Below are 18,864 nucleotides of genomic sequence, written 5' to 3'. Positions count from 1 at the left end.
CGCCCACCGACCCACAACAGCCGCGGCGTGGCCGGAGAGCCACTGCGCGTGCGCGCCCGGGACCGTTCGCTCCCCCGCGACCACGCCCCGCCGGCCCGAGCGAGCCCCAGCTCAGAGCGGCGTCCCCGCGCGCGCTTGCTTTCTCACGCCGAGCCGCGCGAGTTTTGATAAGCCGAAAACACTATGCGCCCAACTTTCCCACAAAGAACGCCAGTTTTTCTTCTTCCGCCCCCTTTCTCTCTCCCCCCCCCCGGGGGAAAAGATGTTGAATCCTCATTTTCTAGGGGCCAACCTGAAGGGAGGCTTTATCATCCTCACCTGCAGAAACGACCCGACAAGGTGGACAGAAGAGACGGATCTCACGCGGGCTCCAAAGCCTGTAGAGTCGCTTTTATCCCGGTGCCCTCGTCCCGATGGGCAGAACTTTAGGAGTTTTAAGCCCAGGCTTTCTGGTTGTGTGGGATCCAAAATACCCGGGAACAACTTCACAAGCTACCTAAGAGTTTGTGAGGAGAGTGTCTGAAAACACCAGGGTTGGGGGTGTGGCTTGTCTAGCATGAGTGACAGTCTGCATTCCATCCCCTAGGTTCCATTCCTCGAGCAGAAACTTATTTTCTTACCTGTTCATTTTTACAAACTGAGACGGTCTGGACGCCTGACGTTTGCCTGGACATTTAAAGGGTTTGTGGAATGAATATTTTAAATGTATGCAAAAGTATAGACGATGCTATGGTTTTTGCAACACACATATCACTTAACTTTTACAATTGTTAGCGCATACTCAACCAGTTTAGAGAAAATGGAACAAAATGCCAAGAGATGGAATGATTGAATTGAAAGCGCAGCAATAGAAGAAGAGGAGGAGGTGGGAGAAAGGGAGGAAGGAAGGAAGGAAGGAAGGAAAAGGGAAAAGCAGCCTAATTTTGCCAATTAGTCTTGTCAGCTAGGGTCCATTATTTCATTGTATATGTCTCCTTTACCTATAAACTGGAGAGGCAGTTTTTCTTTCTTCACTATTGGATTAATATGAATCTGGTAAAGTGACAATGATAGGAATTCTCCCCAGAACCCATGACCTCAGCTCGGGGTGGGGGGTGTCAGGTGTCCCTGGGCCTCGGTGGTCAGCCATCCTAGTTCAGTAGGTGAGTTCCAGGCCAGTGAGAGATCCTGCCTAAAAAAAAAAAAATGAGGCCAGATCCTGAAAATGGCATCTAAGGTTGTCCTTTGACCTCCATGTTCACTGTGCACACATGTAGATACATGTGCATATACATGTGCAAAGAGAGAAATACTTGGTCAAGTGCAGTATGCAGTTGCTGTGGTGCTTTGAAAGAAAATGCCCCTCTATGGAGTGGCACTATTGGGAGGTGTGGTCTTGTTGGAGGAAGCCTGTCACCGTGAGGTTGGGCTTTGAGGTCTCCTGTGCTCAAGCTATGCCCAGCATTGCAGTTCACTTCCTGTTGCCTTTGGATCAAGATATAGAATTCTCAGCCCCTTCTCCAGCGTCTGCCTGCACACTGCCATGTCCTGCCATGATGATGATGGACTAAACCTCTGAACTGTAAGGCGCCCAATTAAATGTTTTCCTTTCTAAGATTTGCCATGGTCATGGTGTCCCTTCACAACAATAGACACCCTAACTAAGACAGTAGTGCTCCGTATGTTACCTTCTATGTATTGTTCTTTTACTCCAGAGTACCTTGCACAGTTCTTGCCCTTCTCACATCATACACTATCTTGCTCAGAACTGCTCAGATCACGTGTGTGCTTCTACTCAGTGAACCTTTCCTGAGTACCCAAGAGAAAAGGCTCTCTGGCCCAGTTGTGTATAGAGACAAGAGATGATCTGTGGATCAGGAATAGAGTTCAGTGGCAGACACTTGTTTAGAGCATGCAAAGCCCTGGATTTGAATCCCCACCCCTAAATATTCATAGTAAGAGGGTAGGAGGAGGAGGAGGAAGCCAGAGTAGTGGCGTGTGACTGTACTACTCGCACTAGGACGGCTGAGGCAGGACTGCACGTTTGAGGCTAACTTGGGCTGCACAGTGAGAAGCGTCTCCCTCTTGCTTAAAAAATGGGAAGCTGCCGCACAGTGGTGGTGCACACCTTTAATCCCAACACTTGTGAGGCAGAGACAGGTGGATCTCTGGGAATTTGAAGCCAGCCTGGTCTACAAAGCAAGTTCCAGTACAGTCAACGTTGTTACACAGAGAAACCCTGTCTTGAAAAACCACATATACACAAAAAATATATATAGTTGGTTTGGGATTTTGAGTGTATTTGCTCTTGTCCAAACACAATAATCTCATACAGCTACCTCCTGAGCTTCAGGCTAGCCCAGCCTGCTCAGGAACCATAGCTTAATATATATATATAAAGCTATGGTTGTATATACACATATATATATACATACATGTATGGATTCTTTGAATGAATATGTGCCTGAAATTATATTTTTTGAGTTGTGAGGTTACAATATACATACATGTATGGATTCTTTGAATGAATATGTGCCTGAAATTATATTTTTTGAGTTGTGAGGTTACAAAAATATTCCCTATACACGCAGAGACAGGCAGGTCTCAATCCTCATAAATTTGAGTTAAAGGGCAGCATGCTCTACATTCCAAGCATAGTTCTAGGACAGCCAAGGCTACACAGTGAGACCCCCAACTCTGTTTTAGAGAGAAATACGGGGAGAATATTAGAGAAAACTAGAACATTATTTATTTTGTGTGCACACACATGAAAAAGAGAGAGAGAGAGAAAGAGAGAGAAAGAGAGAGGGGGAGAGAGAGAGAGAGAGAGAGAGAGAGAGAGAGAGAGAGACCTCAGAAGCCAAAAGAGGATGTTGGCTCCTTTGGAGCTGGACTTACATTTGTGAACTACCTGACATGGATGCTGGGAGGCAAACTGTGGTCCTCATGATGGAGCAGCAAGTTAACTGTGGAATCATCTCTCCTGTCTCTGAATTGTAGAATTTTAAAGTTACTGGTGACACTAACAACTTACTTCACAACTTGTGTATTGTCTTGTGATATATTTAATAGTAAAACTTAGTTTGTGTGGGGGAGCTGGAGAGATGACTCAGCAGTAAAGAGCAATTGTCAGGACCCACAGAGTGGCTCACAACAATCCATACTTCAGTACCAGGGAATCTGATGCTCTTTTCTCACCTCCCAAGGCACCAGATACACATGTATACATGTAAGTGAACTCACTTATACATAGAAAATAAAAATAAATATATCTGTTAAAACCAGAAAGGAAAAGATCATTATAAAGTAAATTTTTGTTTTATCTCCTTGCTCGTAGGGCATTAAATCTAAATCATTTTGGTTTCCTTGTAACAACATCTTGGTTTCTTGGGTGGAACACAGGATTTATGGATAGATCTTGTGAAGGAACTTGCTGTATGTCCCAGCAGGGACTACATGGTAACTTCGGCATAGTATTCTTTCACACTCATTTATTTATTAATGAAATCTTGATGTGTTACCTTAGCTGGCCTGGAACTGGCTATTCAGAACAGTCTATTCTCAAACTCATGCAATTCCCCTGTCTTTGCCTCTTGAGTGATGGGATTACATGTATGCACATAGCATTTTGAAAATTCTTGAACCATCCTTATATATTTTAGTACTGCTGCCTGATCCCAAGACCTTGCAAATGCTCAGGACTGAACTGCACTCCCAGCCTTCAGGTTTCCCATCCGTGTGTGTGTGTGTGTGTGTGTGTGTGTGTGTGTGTGTGTGTGAAAGAGAGAGAGAGAGACAGAGAAAGAGAGAGAGAGGATTTCAGGTAGCCCAGGTTGTCTCAGAACTTAATGTACAACTGAGGATGACCTTGAACTTACAATCCTCCTACCTCTGTTTCTCAAGTATTGGGGTCAAGGTACTTTCAACCACACCCAGATAGGATGTTCTTACAATATCTTCCTTTAAAAAAAGATAGAGATTTATGCTTTTCTGTGTCATGGGTTTGTGTCTCAGATTCAATGAGTATTGTCATTCTTCAGTTCTACAGAGTAAATCTTAGGGCTGCCTATTTTTTTCTCCCATCATAAAGGCCTTACTGCCAGTACACCAGTACTCTTATTGTATAATCCTTGAACTCTCTTTCATTACATTTAATTTTTTAAAAAAAGATTATTTATTAGATATACAGTGTTCTACCAGCATGTATGCCTGCAGGCTAGAAGAGGACACCAGAACTCTTTATGGATGGTTGTGAGACACCATGTGGTTGCTGGGAATTGAACTCAGGACCTCTGGAAGAGTATGCAGTGCTCTTAACCTCTGAGCCATCTCTCCAGCCTACATTTAATATTCTTAAATATCTTATTCTTTTGTTTTGTATTTTCTCCTCTGTAATACAGAATATCTTATTTATTGTTTTCTTACTATCTCTGGAAGCAGATTAAGAATACTGACATTAATGTGCAAATTTAGAGGATAGTAATTTTTGATAGGCGATATGTTCACATTAAAGTGTACAAAAGCACGTTTAGTGAATGTCTTTCTATGAAGTGTTTCATAGCTTATCTTTCAATAGGTAGCCATTTGCCATTTCTTCACACAAGAATTGTTTTACTCAATTTAAAATTTCTCAGTAGAGACGGGGCGTTAGAGAGATGGTTCAGTTGTTAAAATCATTTCCTGCTGTTCCAGTGGGCACTTTTGGGTTCCCAACAGCTACATCAGGAGTCTGAGAAACAACTGTAACTCTCTGGCTTCCCTGGGCACCCACACACAGCACAAACCCTCCATACTCATAAACTTTCTTTTTTTCTAGCAGGGCATGGTAGCACATGTATGCCTGTAATCTCAGCACTCAGCATGAGGAGGCAGGAGGACCAAGAATTGAAAGCCAGTCTTGGCTATAAGAGACCTTGTCTCAAATCCAAAACCAGTATCTACGCTCCGCTCCGGGTACCAACTGGTGGTAAGACACTGCCCTCAAACTATTTTATTGTCTTTTTGAGATAAGGTTTTGCTAGATAGTCCATGCTGACCTGAAACTTGTCGTGACCTTCCTGTAAGCGTCGGAGGTTGCATACAAAGGGATCCTGGCGATCGGGAACCAGGGAGTACCACAACGTTACTGGAACCGTAGCTGCTTACAGCTCTTCTCCAGGAAAGGTTTCCCCAATGCAAGTGTAACATACTCGATTAAGTCTCCCAATGCACCACCAGGCTTTGCATTCTTGCACACTTTGGCTCTTCTCGAGAGCCAAATAGTCCTTAATAGTCCATAAAAGATTCTGGTAAGTGGGCTGGGGGTGAAGTTCTGTGGTACCGTGCACACCGAGTATGCTAGGCTAGGGACCTTGGGTTCAAACTCCAGCACCGCGTGGGCGGGGTGTGGGAGTTAGGATGTTTTACAAGTTTGAGTCTGAAGATCGAGCTGCTTCCCTACTCTCTTTCAACAACTCTCGTGGTCTTACAGAAGAAGAAATATCTATCTTTTGAGTACAAAATCTCTGCTTCACAGGTAACCGAAGCTACAGAGCGTTGCAGTTGCTATGGTTCCCGGCGCCCGCAGCGTGACGTCACTCCGAGGCGCAGGTTGATTACGCTATGGTTTCCGGCGCCTCTTTGCGAGCCGGGCCGCGGGGAGGAGAAACTTAGCTATCAGTGTGGCAGGGTCATGAAGAGGAGGCGGTGGCGGGAGAGCGGAGGAGGCGGAGGGGGCGCGAAATTGCGGTAGCCAGCGCTGGGCTGGTGATTGTGGCTGTGTGGGAGGGCGAGGGTCCGAGCCCTCGGGCAGCGGCCGGGGCTCTGGGCTGAGCGCGGCAGTGGAGGCGCCGCTCCCGGCCCCCTGGCTCCGCCATGTTCCGCAGGGCACGCCTTAGCGTGAAGCCGAATGTCAGGCCTGGTGGAGGCGCCAGGGGCTCCGGTGCTCCTAATCCCCAGCGTGAACCGGCGGCTCCCAGGCCTCCCGAACCTGCCACCGAGTCCGCTCCGAAGCCAGCGGAGCCCACAGATGTACCTGTGCCTGCGGTGGCTTCCGGGGGAGCGGAGCCCCAGGAAAAGGCTCCCGGAAACAGGTATGGTCTTGTAGAACGAGCATGAAACGGAGTACCTCGTCTCCAGCAAGCCTTTGGCTTGAGCTGGACGTAACCACTCCTAGCTGCAGTTTAATTCCCTGATCAGAAGGTGTGACTACTGATTCTGTCATGATTCTCGAGGAGACCATTTTTTACAGGGATGGGAATTAAGGTTTCACAATTCTGAAGTCACGAATAGGCACACTATCACTAGAAAATTTAATTAATTCTTCTGGAGCACTTTACTCGGAAAGCAGTTTGGGATTTTCATCTTGTGAATACTTATTTTTAAAAGGAGAACACCAGTGTTACTTGAATTTCTTTTCCCCCCTCCACGCGTTGATGCAGTTGAACCCCAGCGCCTCACGCGTGTCAGGCAAGCGTGTCACTGAGCCACACCTGCAGAATTTGTCAAAAGGGAAGAGACTCAGGTTGCTTATTTTGGTTTGAGTGTGTACTCCTTTATAGTTACTATGTTTCCCGAATTAAGACGCTTCGCTTTAGCGTCAAATACCACATTCAAATGCAGGACTCTACTTCTTAGTTTAAGAATTTAGAGTAGGCTGTCCTCAGGGAAAATTTATTCCTCTCTTAGATGTCAGTAGTACCTCCTTTGGGGCAGTATTGATAGATGAGATTATGATTTTATGAACTGTTTTGAACATGACATGGCAGAGTAGTTCCCCCAAATTTACTAATTTCATAAAAAAGGTGATGAGAACCAGGTGTAGTGTCGCATGCATTTAGTCCTAGCAATCGAGAAGCTGAGGCAGGTGGATCTCTGTGAGTTCGAGGCCAGCCTGGTCTACGTAGTGAGTTGTAGAGCAGTCAGGGTTATGTAGACGCTGTCTCAAAAAACAAAACAAGGAAAGGTGATGGTACAATGATTGCAGTTTTTATATTACACAGAGGAGGAAGCCAGGAAACTGCTAATCATGTTGAGCGACAGGGAGATGGTACAAATTATGTTTGCATAGCAACAGCATTTTTTCTGTGATCTTAGTTGGTGCTGTGTGTTGTTTTGATATTTCAACGATTCTCCATATTTCCAAGGTTCTACTTAGAATGAGAATACCAGTATTGGTCATTACTTACTCAAAGAGGTTTGGAGATTTTGTTAGCTCTGTAGGAATGCATGATGATTGATAGTTTATAAATTGCCCTTAGGCCATGGTCCTGAGATATCTATATTATTTACACACACACATAAATTTGTTGTTGGTTTTTGTTTTGTTTTTTAGGCAGGATTTCACTGTGTATCTTTGACTTGCCTGGAACAAAGAGATCCATCACCTCTGCCTTCTGAGTACTAGGATTAAAAGCATGTGCCACCATGTCCAGCAGTTTTTCTATTTATTTTTAAGAGAGAATTTTCATGTAACTCAGGCAGGCCTAGAACTGACTGTGCATGAGAAGAAGCCCTTGAATTCGTGATGCCACTGCTTTACCTTCTGAATACTGAAGTGGCAGATGTGTGCCACTGTGCCTGGTTCCTGTGGCACTGGTGATGGAAGCCAGGCCTCTGTGCATATTGACCAAACACTCAACCAGTTTAGCTACATCCCAAGTTCTTTTTCCTTATTTGATGAGATCATTTTGTTCTGGGTTTTTGCTAGTTGTAGAAACCAACAGAGTATGCATTTAACATAGAAAATGCCAATAGTTGATGTGTTACATTGTTTTAGGGGGTCACAGTTTTTGCTGAACCCCAGAGTTTTGTGCATATTAGGCAAGCAACCTACCATTGAGTTTTATCTATCTTCAGCTTTAAGAAAAGAGTAATTAAAAGTCTTTAGAGAGATTATACCAGAGGTTAAGATAGCTTCAACTTTATATAGAAGTAATGATAAAATAAAAATAGACTTAAAATGTTAATTTATATCCCCTCTCTAAAATCAGTCAGTCAGTCAGTCAGTCTGTCTGTCTGTCTGTCTATCTATCTATCTATCTATCTATCTGCCTACCTACCTACCTATCTATCTATCTGCATTAGTGTTTTGCCTGTATGAATGTATGTCTATGTGAGGGTATCAGATCCCTTAGAAATGGAGTTACAGACAGTTGTGAGCTGCCATGTGGGTGCTGGGAATTGAGCCAGGGTCCTCTGGAAGAGCAGCCAGTGCTCTTAACCAATGAGTCATCTCTCAAGCCCCTATACTCCCTTTTTAACGTTAAGTGATAGTACTTATTTCTGGAGTATGTTGTATTATTTCAGTATGTATTTGGAATGTGTCATGGTGTGGTATATCACGTTAAAAGTTTATTATTTCTTTGTGTTGATAATTCCAGATCTTTTCTGTAACAGTCTTGTGATAAAAATTGTCAACCATAGTTATCCTGCCTGCTATAGTGCATTATTAGAAATAGATGTTAATGTTGTTCAACTTCACCTCTGGTTTCTTTCTTTCTTTTTTTGCTTTTTGAGATAGGATTTCTCTATGACTGTCCTGTAACTCTCTGTAGAGCAGGCTGGGCTTGAACTCAGAGATCTGCCTGCCTCTGTGATGTGACTGAAGGTGTACAACACTGTGCCTGGCTTTTTGCTTGTAAGAAATTTTTTGCATGTGGGTGTTTGCCCTTGTGCACCACTTGCATGCCTGGTGCTCTTGGAAACTAGAAGAGGATGTCAGATTCCCTGGAACTGGAGTTACAGACAGTTGTGAGCTACATCTGGGTTCTGGGAATTAAACCCAAGTTCTCTGGAAGAGCTGCCAGTGCCCTTAATCTTGAGTCGTGACGCCAGCCCCATTTCTGAGAGACTTATATCTGATCTATACCATAGTCAATATGACTAGATCTTTTTTTTTTCTTCTGTTTTTTGAGCTAGGGTCTCATGTAGCCTAAGCTAGCCTCAGCTCGTATGTTGCTGAGGATGATCGTAAACTTTTCCTATCCTTCTGCTTCCATTTCCTCAGTATTGTGATTACAGACATGTAGCAAAACAAAAAATCTCCAAACCTCTCAGCCGTTTATTTATTAGAAATTTGCTAATTAAGCCTTGTTCAGTGTCTTAGCTGTTGTTGTTTTGTGCTCAGCATATTATTAATTTTTTTATGTTGTGCTTAGGGATTGAAGTTTGAAAAAGATTAACTTAAACAGATTTCCTTAGAATTTACATACACCAAAACTAGTATTTTATTTATGTTTTGTCTTTTAAAGATTGTGTGTGTGTGTGTGTGTGTGTGTGTGTGTGTGTGAATGTCACGTGCGTGCAGGTGTCCACAGAGGACAAAAAGTATGGAATCTATGGAGCTAGACTTCCAACTGTTTGTGCACCACTTGATGTCAGTGTGGGAACTATTCTGGTCCTGTGGAGGAGTAAAAGTACATTTAACCCTCTCACCAGCCCTGCTTTGTTCTGAGATAGTCATACCTGGTAGATAGCTCAAGCTGCTTGGCTTCAGACTCATGGCAGTCTGTCTGCCTCAGCTTCCCTTTGCTGAGAATAGTGTGTGAGCTGTCACATTCGGCTAAGAAAGTTTTAAATAAGTGATTTATTGCAACTCTGTTGTAATCAACATAGATCTGAGAAGTCATGGTTTTATGCATTTTTTTCTGTTTAATGAGACCTTACTGTTTTAAAACCAGCATAAGATTCATGATGTCCACTCTTTCTTTTATATTTCAACAGTGATGCAAAGACTGGTGATGAAAATAATGTTGAAGAGTCCAGCAAACCATCCTCTACTGTTTCTCAGAGAAGAAAGCGAGTGCCAAGCACTTCTAGTCTTGCGAAGCCTACTATCAGTGTTTCTTCACAGTGTCAACCCTTGTCTACAGTTAACCACGATGCTCTGCAGCCCAGCCCTGCTCCAGCTAAAGACAAGCCCCCGTGTTCAGATAGATACCGAATATACAAGGCCCGGAAACTGAGAGAGATGCTGAAAGAAGAGTTGAGAAAAGAGAAGGTAAGTTGAAGAAACTCAAAATTTAGATGCTGCCTGCTAGATTTCTATATTTAGCTTTAGAAGAAAATGAAGTATGTGTTGAAATTGATGGGAAAGTAATACCAGACTCATGTGTAACATAACATCTTGTATAATACAGCGTAATAAAGTGGTATATTATTTGTGTTTTAATAAATATAGCTTGCCTGAAGATCAAAGGACAAAGCAGCCATACTAGTCAGCTACACAGCCAGGCCATGGTGGCACACACCTTTAATCCCAGGGCTTGGGAGACAGAGGGATCTCTGTGAGTTCAAGGCCACCCTAGGCTAAGTAAGACTGAATCTGTATAAAGGAGAAACAGTGCTCACACAAAGGTGATCCCATGCCTTTAATCCCAGCATTAGGGAGGTGGAGACGGGAGTATGGGAGTATGGCTGGACAGAATGAGGACTGTAAAGGGGAAAAGACAGGAACTCAGAAGAGTATGGAGTCTGAGGATTCGTGGAGACAGAATCTTGCCTTTTGGGTCTGAATATTTGGCAGAGGTAAAAGGTTTCTAGTGGTTGGCTGCTTTGCTTGTCTGATCTTCAAAACCCCAGTATTTGTCTCTGGGTTTTTATTATTTGTGCTTCAAAGTAAACCTTGTAAATTTACTTTTTTTTTTCAACTGATAGACTTTATTATTATTACTATTAATTTTCAGGTTTTTTTGGGGGGAGGGCAGTTGCAATGATCTTTAACTCAATGTGTAACTCACTCTGTAATCAAGACCATCTTCCTGACCCAGGCATCCTTATCTTATATCATCACATTTTTCTTGATAGTCATTTTAAAATTATTTTATTCATTTAAATTTTTCACTAGTTTTGGTGATAGTAAAAAATAAGTTTTTTATGAACATGCAGATAGATACACAAGCATATGAAAATAGTTTCCATAAAAATGTCTAAGTGATGTGGAGTAATTTGAATTAAAATAAGTATAATCAAACAAATGTGAATGTTTTAAATTGAACTGTGGCCAAAAAACTTACGCAGTGCATATGTATCCCTTTTAATCAGGCACGGTATACAGTGGAACAGTGATAAAGCTGGCTTTGGAGTTAGAAATGTAGGCTTCATCCCTTACTAGCAGTGTGATGTTAGGCGGCTTAGTCTTTTTTTGTATCTCTGTTTCTCCTTCTCTGTAAAATACTACCAATAATGATACTAAAACCTCACTGGAGGATTTTGAAGATTTATTATTAATGCATTAGAGCTAATGTGTTTTAGGGTTTAGAAAGTAGTGAACAACAAATGTCAGCTGTTTTAGCTAATTACAGAACGCCTTATTTTGGTAGTGTTGGGGATTGAACTCAGGACCTTATATATGCGAGGCAGGTGCTTTAACACTGAGCCATGTTCCTAGCTCTGATAAACAGAATTGTATACGCTGAGCTTTTTATCTAGTGCCAATTTCTTGGATTTTTTTCATTTATTTATTTATTTATTTATTTTGATGTATATGAATACTCTATCTGCATGTATGACTTTATGTCAGAAGGGGGCACCTGATCTCACTGTAGATGGCTGTGAGCCACCATGTGGTTGCTGGGAATTTTGAACTCAGGATCTTTGGAAGAGCAGTGAGTGCTCTTATCTGCTGAGCCATCTCCCCAGCTCCCAACTTCTTGGATTTTAAAAACTGTTAAGAGGTGACTCATCTTTGAGAAACTTTTATCCGTGTTCTCTTAGGTATGTTAACTGTCTTCAGAGTGCCTCTCCATCTTAACTCTTGCTGTGAAGCCCATAGTAAAATATCTTTAATTAAGATAAGGGTTTGGAGAGGTGGTTCACTGGTTAAACGTGCTTGCTTTATGATCTTGGACCCAGCACCAGTGTAACAAGTTGGGCATCCCACAATGACTATAATCTCACCCCTGAGATGGGCTAGGATCATTGGGTCTTGCTGATTTCTACTCTAGCTAAGATGTAAGCCCTTGCCTCAAAAGACTTTAAGTAGAGAGTGATATAGGGCGACACTCAGTGGCCTTTTCTGGCCTCCATGGGGCATGGACACATCTGCCCATGCTCAACCATGCGTGCATACACACAAGTCAAATTACATCATCATAAGATATCTATAATAAACCTCTAATTCTGCTTTATTTTAAAATGCTACTAAGGAAAAAGAAAAACTACTAAGGGTATTGTATAATACAATATTCAGGTTATAAATTATTTCTTAAAATTAGGTATAATTATAATAATATTAAAGCACTTTAAGTCAGTGGGTTGTGTATTTGAGTTTAGTGTGTCTGAAATTATTTTGTTTATAAAATCTCCATATATAGAAACAATGGAAAAACAAGTTTGCTACAAATGAAAGCCAGAGGCCACCAGATCGTTCAAAAATGACCATGAGAGACTTCATATATTACCTGCCAGATAACAATCCAATGACGTAAGTAAGATTTATTTATGCTTTAATTTCATTGGGTATATAGTAATATGGCACTTTTAGAGTACAGTTTCATGTTTTTTAGAACCAGTGAACCCAACACCCATGATAAAACAGTAATGCACATAAAATAAAAAGAAAACATAAAAATAGAAGCTAAGATAATTGGTTATAGATATAATTGATATAATTATAGATATAATTCTATAGATAGAATTGATAAAATATCAATTTCTTTAAAGGTATTCTTTTATTTGCAATTAACAGTTCTTCAGTGGAACAAGAAAAGAAAACCAAAAATTTCTTTGTTGATAAAATTCCTAACAAAATGAGTATAGATAGAGTCTTCTCCTGGGGTCCTGAGGTCTGAGCTGATGCTCTTCCCATGTGCGGCACTCAATGTCGTGCTCTATCAAGTGACTTCTTTCTGGGATGTCAGTGATGCCCTTCCTTTATCTCCAAGATGAAAAGGGAATCCTTTGTTGTTATCAGGATAGTGTGTAACTTCTATTTCTTATGTACTATAATGCTATAGAAAGGAATCTTTAGTTTTTATGCCCTATACATTAGTAACAGTACAATTTGAGTAACAAGTTCATCATGAACAAAGCTTTAATTATTGAATTAAAGTTAGCCTGAGAGAGAAGGTAGAAATCCTGGAAATCTGCTCATTATGATATTGGTGGTGTAGGATATGGAATTAGCGTATTTCTTCAGTGTAAACGTCTTTTACGTTCACCCGGTCTTTTTTGACTTCATTGAAGGAAGGGCAAGAAACATAAGTTTGAGTTTGACAGCTATCCACTGGAGATGAGCCACCTAGGTTGCTTCATTTCCTAGAGCTGAGAGTCTCTCTTCACTAAGGAATTAGGGGGTAAAAATATTTCTGATTTAGGCCCCAGCAGATACTGGTACTTGATGAGTTTTTGGCCAAAAAAATTCTTCCCATTTATCTATTTATTTCGGTTGGGATGTGTGCTGGGAATCAAGTTCATTCTCAGCCTTCACTGAGCTCATTTCCTAGGCACAGGGAAAAATGATTGCTGAACGTTTTAATGAGATGTTTTAGTATATTGGAGAGATGGCTCAGTGGTTAAGAGCACTGACTGCTCTTCCAGAGGACCTGGGTTCAATTCCCAGCACCCACACGGCAGCTCACAACTGTCTGTAACTCCAGCTCCAGTGAATCCAACACCCATGATAAAACAGTAATGCTCATAAAATAAAAAGAAAACATAAAAATAGAAGCTAAGGTAATTTTTTGGTTATAGATATAATTGATATAATTATAGATATAATTCTATAGATAGAATTGATAAAATATCAATTTATTTAAAAGTATTCTTTTATTTGCACTTCACAGTTCTTCAGTGGAACAAGAAAAGAAAACCGAAAAATCCTTGACTCCTACCCCGGCAAGAGAGTGAGCATCTTATCTTGCTCTTTTACAATATGTTTTTTAGGTGCTTTTCTGTTGTTGCTGGGCACGAAATTGGGACTCAGGTGCCTCACCACTGAGTTACACCCACCTCTGGATACACTTTTAAAATGAAGTCTAATGTCCTTCCTTCCTTTTTCCCCCTTTCTTTTTCCTTCTTTCCTTTTCTCTCTCTCTCTTTCTCCCTTCCCCTCCCCTTCCTCTCTTCCTTTCTTTTCTTGTAGGTGCAGTGTTGTGTGTTTATACATGTGTGTTTTGTGTAGGCACATGTACTTGTCTTACTCAGTTACTCTGGATGGAGGCAAGGTTTCTTGCTGATTTTGACTTATCTAGTCAGCTTATCATCGAAATCCGTTGTCTATGATTTTTGAATGCTGCCCACTAGGCCTGTCCATCTTTTACATGGGTTTTGAGGATCCAAACTCAATTCCTCATGCTTCTGCATAAACAGTTTATCCATGGAACACTCCTATCCCCAGCCTCAAATGAATCTTTCTGTTGTAGTATTTACATTTGATTGGCTCCTGAAAATAGACTCATTTAAGAATAGAAGCTATTAGGGGTAGCCAAGGCTAATAGAGAAACACTCTCTCAAAAAAGAAAAAAAATAGAAAAGAAATACAGAAGCTGTAGCTGGTCATGGTAACTCATGTGTCTAACCTCAGTCCTTGAGAGGCTGAGGCGGGAGAATCTCAAGTTCAAGGCCAGTGTGGACTACTGATGTGTGACATTCCTGGAGAGATGTGAATAAATGTCTACTTGTCCCAGGTAAGGGGCCGGCCACAGACCCATAAGGATACCAGCTTGGTGAACCAATGAATTTTGTGGGTGTTCATTGTCAGGAATATGAGTGAGAGGTTACTCATTTCAAAGACAGCTGCATCATCAGAGCCCAACCCAACTTGGGCAATGACTCATGAAAGCTGAGAACCTGGCAATTGCACAGCCTGAAGGCAGTTCAGCAGGTGGGAGAGTGTCTTTTAGACATCACAGCTCCATTGGTCCACTCTCTTCTAGGTGGCTTGGCTTATCCAAGAGGGGTTCTCAGAGTCTTTACTGCTTATATGCACGTGGAGAGGGAAGGTCAGTTTTAGGGACTTCCTGAAGTCTTTGAGTTGTTAGCTCCTGAGCTTAACAAGCTTCTCTGGGCACATCCCATGTCTTAAGCTTCTCACCCACTGAGAAGGCTCTATAGGAAATTGCCATACAGCAGGTACATAGGGAGAACCTGTCTCAAAACCACACACACACACACTTACATACTTTCATAATGAAAGGGTTATAGTATTTGTGTAATATATATGTAATTGACTGATATTATGATTTACATTTATACATGTATATTTGTGCCTATGTGTACATCTGAGTGCCATAACTTGTGGAGGTCATAGGACAGCCTGAGGATCAGTTCTCCTTCTAACATTTGGGTTTCATGTATTGGACACAGGTTGTCAGACTTGGTAACAAGTGCCTTTATCAGCTGAGCCATCTTATCTCATTGGCCCCATGAGTTTTATATTAAAGATGTTCAAATTGGAAATTATGATTCAGGGTCTCACTATGTAGCCTTGACTAGTTTAGAACTTGCTATGTTGATCATGCTGAGCCCTGAACTTACAGAGACCAACCCTGACTCTGAGTGCTAGGACTAAAGGCCTGCACTGCTATGCCCAGCAAATGGAGTTGTTTGTTGTACAAAAACAGTAGCTTTAAGTAGTAAAAACCTCAAATGAGGTGCTGGAGAGATGACTCAGAGGTTAAGAGCTCTGACTTTTCTTCCAGAGGTCCTGGGTTCAATTACCAGCAACCATGTGTTGGCTCACAGCCATCTGTAATGAGATCTAGTGTTCTCTTCTGGTATGCAGACATATATATGAAGGGAGAACACTGCTCACACAATCAATCAATCAATCAGTAAATGCTTTTTAAACATTCAAAAGGAGCAAAGGGAATGTAGACAGAATTCTTCCCACCTTTGTTTCTTCATGGTTTAAAAGTCTGTGGTTCTCTCAAATGTTACCAGTTACAGCAACACATTTTTTTTATTACATGTATTTATTGTGTGTGTGCAGTGTGTATTTGTGTTTATATATGCGGGCACATGTATGCCCTGGTGAGTGTGGAAGGGAGAAGATAATTTGTGGGAGTCAGTGTGTGTTCTGGAGACTGCAGTCAGGTTGTCAGGCTTTGTACAAGTGCCTTAGCCCACTGAGCCATCTCATTAGCTCACCAATTTTTAAACATATCATTCCAGATTTATAATTTATGTGTACTTAATAAAATATTAAGCTGACATTGTAGTGGAGAGTAAGATTTGAATTCTCCTTTTGAAAAACTAAGTTATAATTGGGTAAGAGCAAGAAGTTCTGGGCTTTTGCACCGTACGCTGATGGAGTACCTGAGAGCTAGACAAGGTGGTGTACACTTGTGACCCCAGCACGTGAGAGACTGAGTCTGCGGGCTAGTGTGGGGCCACATCGTGGGCACGAGCACCAGGCTACCTAGGGCTTCATAGCGATATACTATCTCATAGACTAAGAAAATAAAACTACAAAAACTTATACCAGGAAATATATTCAGAAAAATAGATTTTGCACATTTTTATCACAAAGCAATGAGAAATGTTTGACATGATAGAAATGCTCAGCTTAAGATACCATTTATTTATTCATTTTCTTTTATTATTGGTCTCAAATCCAAGATATACTATATACCAGTGAGTTACACATCTGGTACCATTTATTTATTTTAAAAGCGAGAAAAGATTCCTTATTATTATGTTTTTAGATTCCTTATTAAATGCTACCAAATAACTGAGTGGTGGTGGTGAACGCTTTTAATCCTAGCACTTGGGAGGCAGAGGCAGGTGGATTTCTGAGCTAAAGGCCTGCCTGGCTTACAGAGTGAGTTCTGGGACAACCAGTGCTGCACAGTGAAACCCTATCTAAAAAACAAACAAACAAAAGCTGCCAAACAAAATTTGAAAGAAAACCTTATAACTCCTCCCTTTTCTGTGTATTTATCCATCTGTCCATCTATTTATTTTAGTCAGGTTCTTAATGTAAACTCCTTATTGACCTAGAACTTTTGGTCCTTTTGTGTTGGCCTCCTTAGTGCCAAGATTACATTGTGTACCAACATGCCTGGCAGGTCATTTTTTTCAGTTAAGTTATAGGGAAAGTTTGAAATATCTGGGTTATTGCTCATTAATAACTTGTTTTGAATTCAGACTTCTCAGGAAATACTTATGTTTTGTTGCTAAGTTAATGACTGTTTACATTCAGTAGGCAAGACAACCAGAGCACTCATGGTGCTGATGAGAATGAAGACGTGGAAGAGGAGGCGGATGATGGGCCACTGCTGGTTCCTCGAGTAAAAGTGGCAGAAGATGGTTCTATTATTTTAGATGAAGAAAGGTGAGTTAAAGAGATGGGGAGAGAGGGAGATGATGGCAGAGAACACAACACATTGTAGAGGAGAGGTTCTGTTTCTGAATCTGTCAGTATAACTTCATAAATCCCCGTATATATTTATATCATGAATAGTGTAAAAAGAAAATCAAACTAAATTAATTTGTAATTTTAGTATGTTTTGCACGAGATGGTATCACTCTCCTATTTTCTGTCAACCTAACTTTTACTCCTCCCCTTGCTGCTAATCCAGTCCAGCTGCTGAGCCAGCTGTGTGATATTGTTCACTGAGGGTGGATTTCTAGGATTGACTCAGTTATGAAGTTGATATTTAGGTTTTATCAAATGTGGTCGTTTCACTTTGCTGATATTTTTGAGACAGGGTGTCACTGTGTAGCCCTGACTGGCCTGGAACTCACTTTGTTGACCAGGTTGGTCTCTAACTTTACAGGGTTTTCTGTAAAACCCTTTCTCTGCTCCTGAGTGCTGGGATTAAAGTTGAGTGCCACTACACACCTCACACTAATTTCATATTTGGGTGTATGGTTGTAATGGACAATTCCTTGAAATTTGAGTTCTGTGTGGTTGTCAGCTTTCTGATGTGGATGCTGGGAACTGAATTTGAATCCTCTGGGAGAGCAGCAAGCACTTTTTTTGTTTAAAAATGCGCACGTGCGCACACACAAGCACACACATCTTGTTTTTTAATTCTTTAAGAGTTTCCAGTTTTGTGCATCATGTTTTGATCATTTTCAGTTCCACTTTATTCCTTTGTGACTTTTTTTTAAACCCTTCAAGAGCAACTCAAATATTCTTGAATGTATGGTATTCCACTAGAGCACGGTCAGCTTTATTATTCTTAGAGAAAAGTATCTCTCTTTTACCAACAGCTATTGGTTGCTATTTGCTGCACAGGTAGGGGTGGGATTTTGTGCTCAATTCCCCTCTCCATGCTGGAATTTGTTCTAGTTCGGGGTTGCAAAGGTTTTGTGCATTATGTAACAGTCACTGTGAGTTCATCTGTGTAGCTGCTACCTTGCTGTGTGTCCAGAAGCTGTCTCCTTGTAGTTATCCTTCCTCTTAAACTTTCTTCACCCTCCCTTCCCATAGTGATTCTTGAGCCTTGGGAGGAGTATGTGGCAGGGCTTTTATTTTGTAGTCTCTTATATTCACTGCACTTTGGCCTTGTGGGTCTCTGTTAGTCATCATCTACTGCACAGATCAGTCTCTCAGATGAGACCGAGGGTTGCCCTGATCTACAGTATAACAGTATACAGTATATACATGGTATAACAATAAGTCATTAGAAGCGTCAAGCAATTCTTAACTGCTTATCTCTCCAGCTCTAAAGTGTGTATTTTCTAAGGGATTAGTTAAAAAAGAGAAATGAAAGGTTTTGAAAAAATGTACATGACATTTAAATTTGATTATAATAAACATAGATATAATACTGATAAGTTTTTATATTTGATTTTTAGATGTCATTAATCATTAAAGAAATATTAGCCCCGGGGGGATATAGAAACCAACAAAACAAACCCAGTTGTGGTGACATATGCCTGCAGTCTCGTAAGTTGAGAGAGATGAATAGGAATTTTAGGTTATCCCCAGCTACACAGCGAGCCCCTAGCCTGGAC

General features: G+C 41.2%; 1 protein-coding gene across 5 annotated transcripts in view; it reads left to right on the top strand.

Moving 5' to 3' along the window:
- Nucleotides 1-5,636: 5,636 nt before the first annotated feature.
- Bdp1 (BDP1 general transcription factor IIIB subunit) overlaps nucleotides 5,637-18,864 on the top strand; it is an 88,877-nt gene continuing 75,649 nt past the window's right edge. For 4 of the 5 annotated variants that reach the window (XM_048441558.3, XM_048441559.3, XM_048441560.3 and 1 more), the window contains exons 1-5: nucleotides 5,637-6,050; nucleotides 9,682-9,958; nucleotides 12,273-12,382; nucleotides 13,743-13,802; nucleotides 17,102-17,233. In XM_048441558.3, coding sequence (XP_048297515.2) covers nucleotides 5,833-6,050; nucleotides 9,682-9,958; nucleotides 12,273-12,382; nucleotides 13,743-13,802; nucleotides 17,102-17,233 — 797 coding nt within the window. In that variant the 5' untranslated portion in view covers nucleotides 5,637-5,832. The remainder of the gene's footprint in view (nucleotides 6,051-9,681; nucleotides 9,959-12,272; nucleotides 12,383-13,742; nucleotides 13,803-17,101; nucleotides 17,234-18,864) is intronic. The other variant, XM_048441557.3, reaches the window with a different exon arrangement.

The sequence above is a fragment of the Myodes glareolus genome, chromosome 15 (genome assembly GCF_982192425.1).
Source record: "Myodes glareolus chromosome 15, mMyoGla1.1, whole genome shotgun sequence".
Classification (NCBI taxonomy): domain Eukaryota; kingdom Metazoa; phylum Chordata; class Mammalia; order Rodentia; family Cricetidae; genus Myodes; species Myodes glareolus.
Note: the sequence above shows the minus strand (reverse complement) of the source record. Positions and strands in the feature narration are given on the sequence as shown.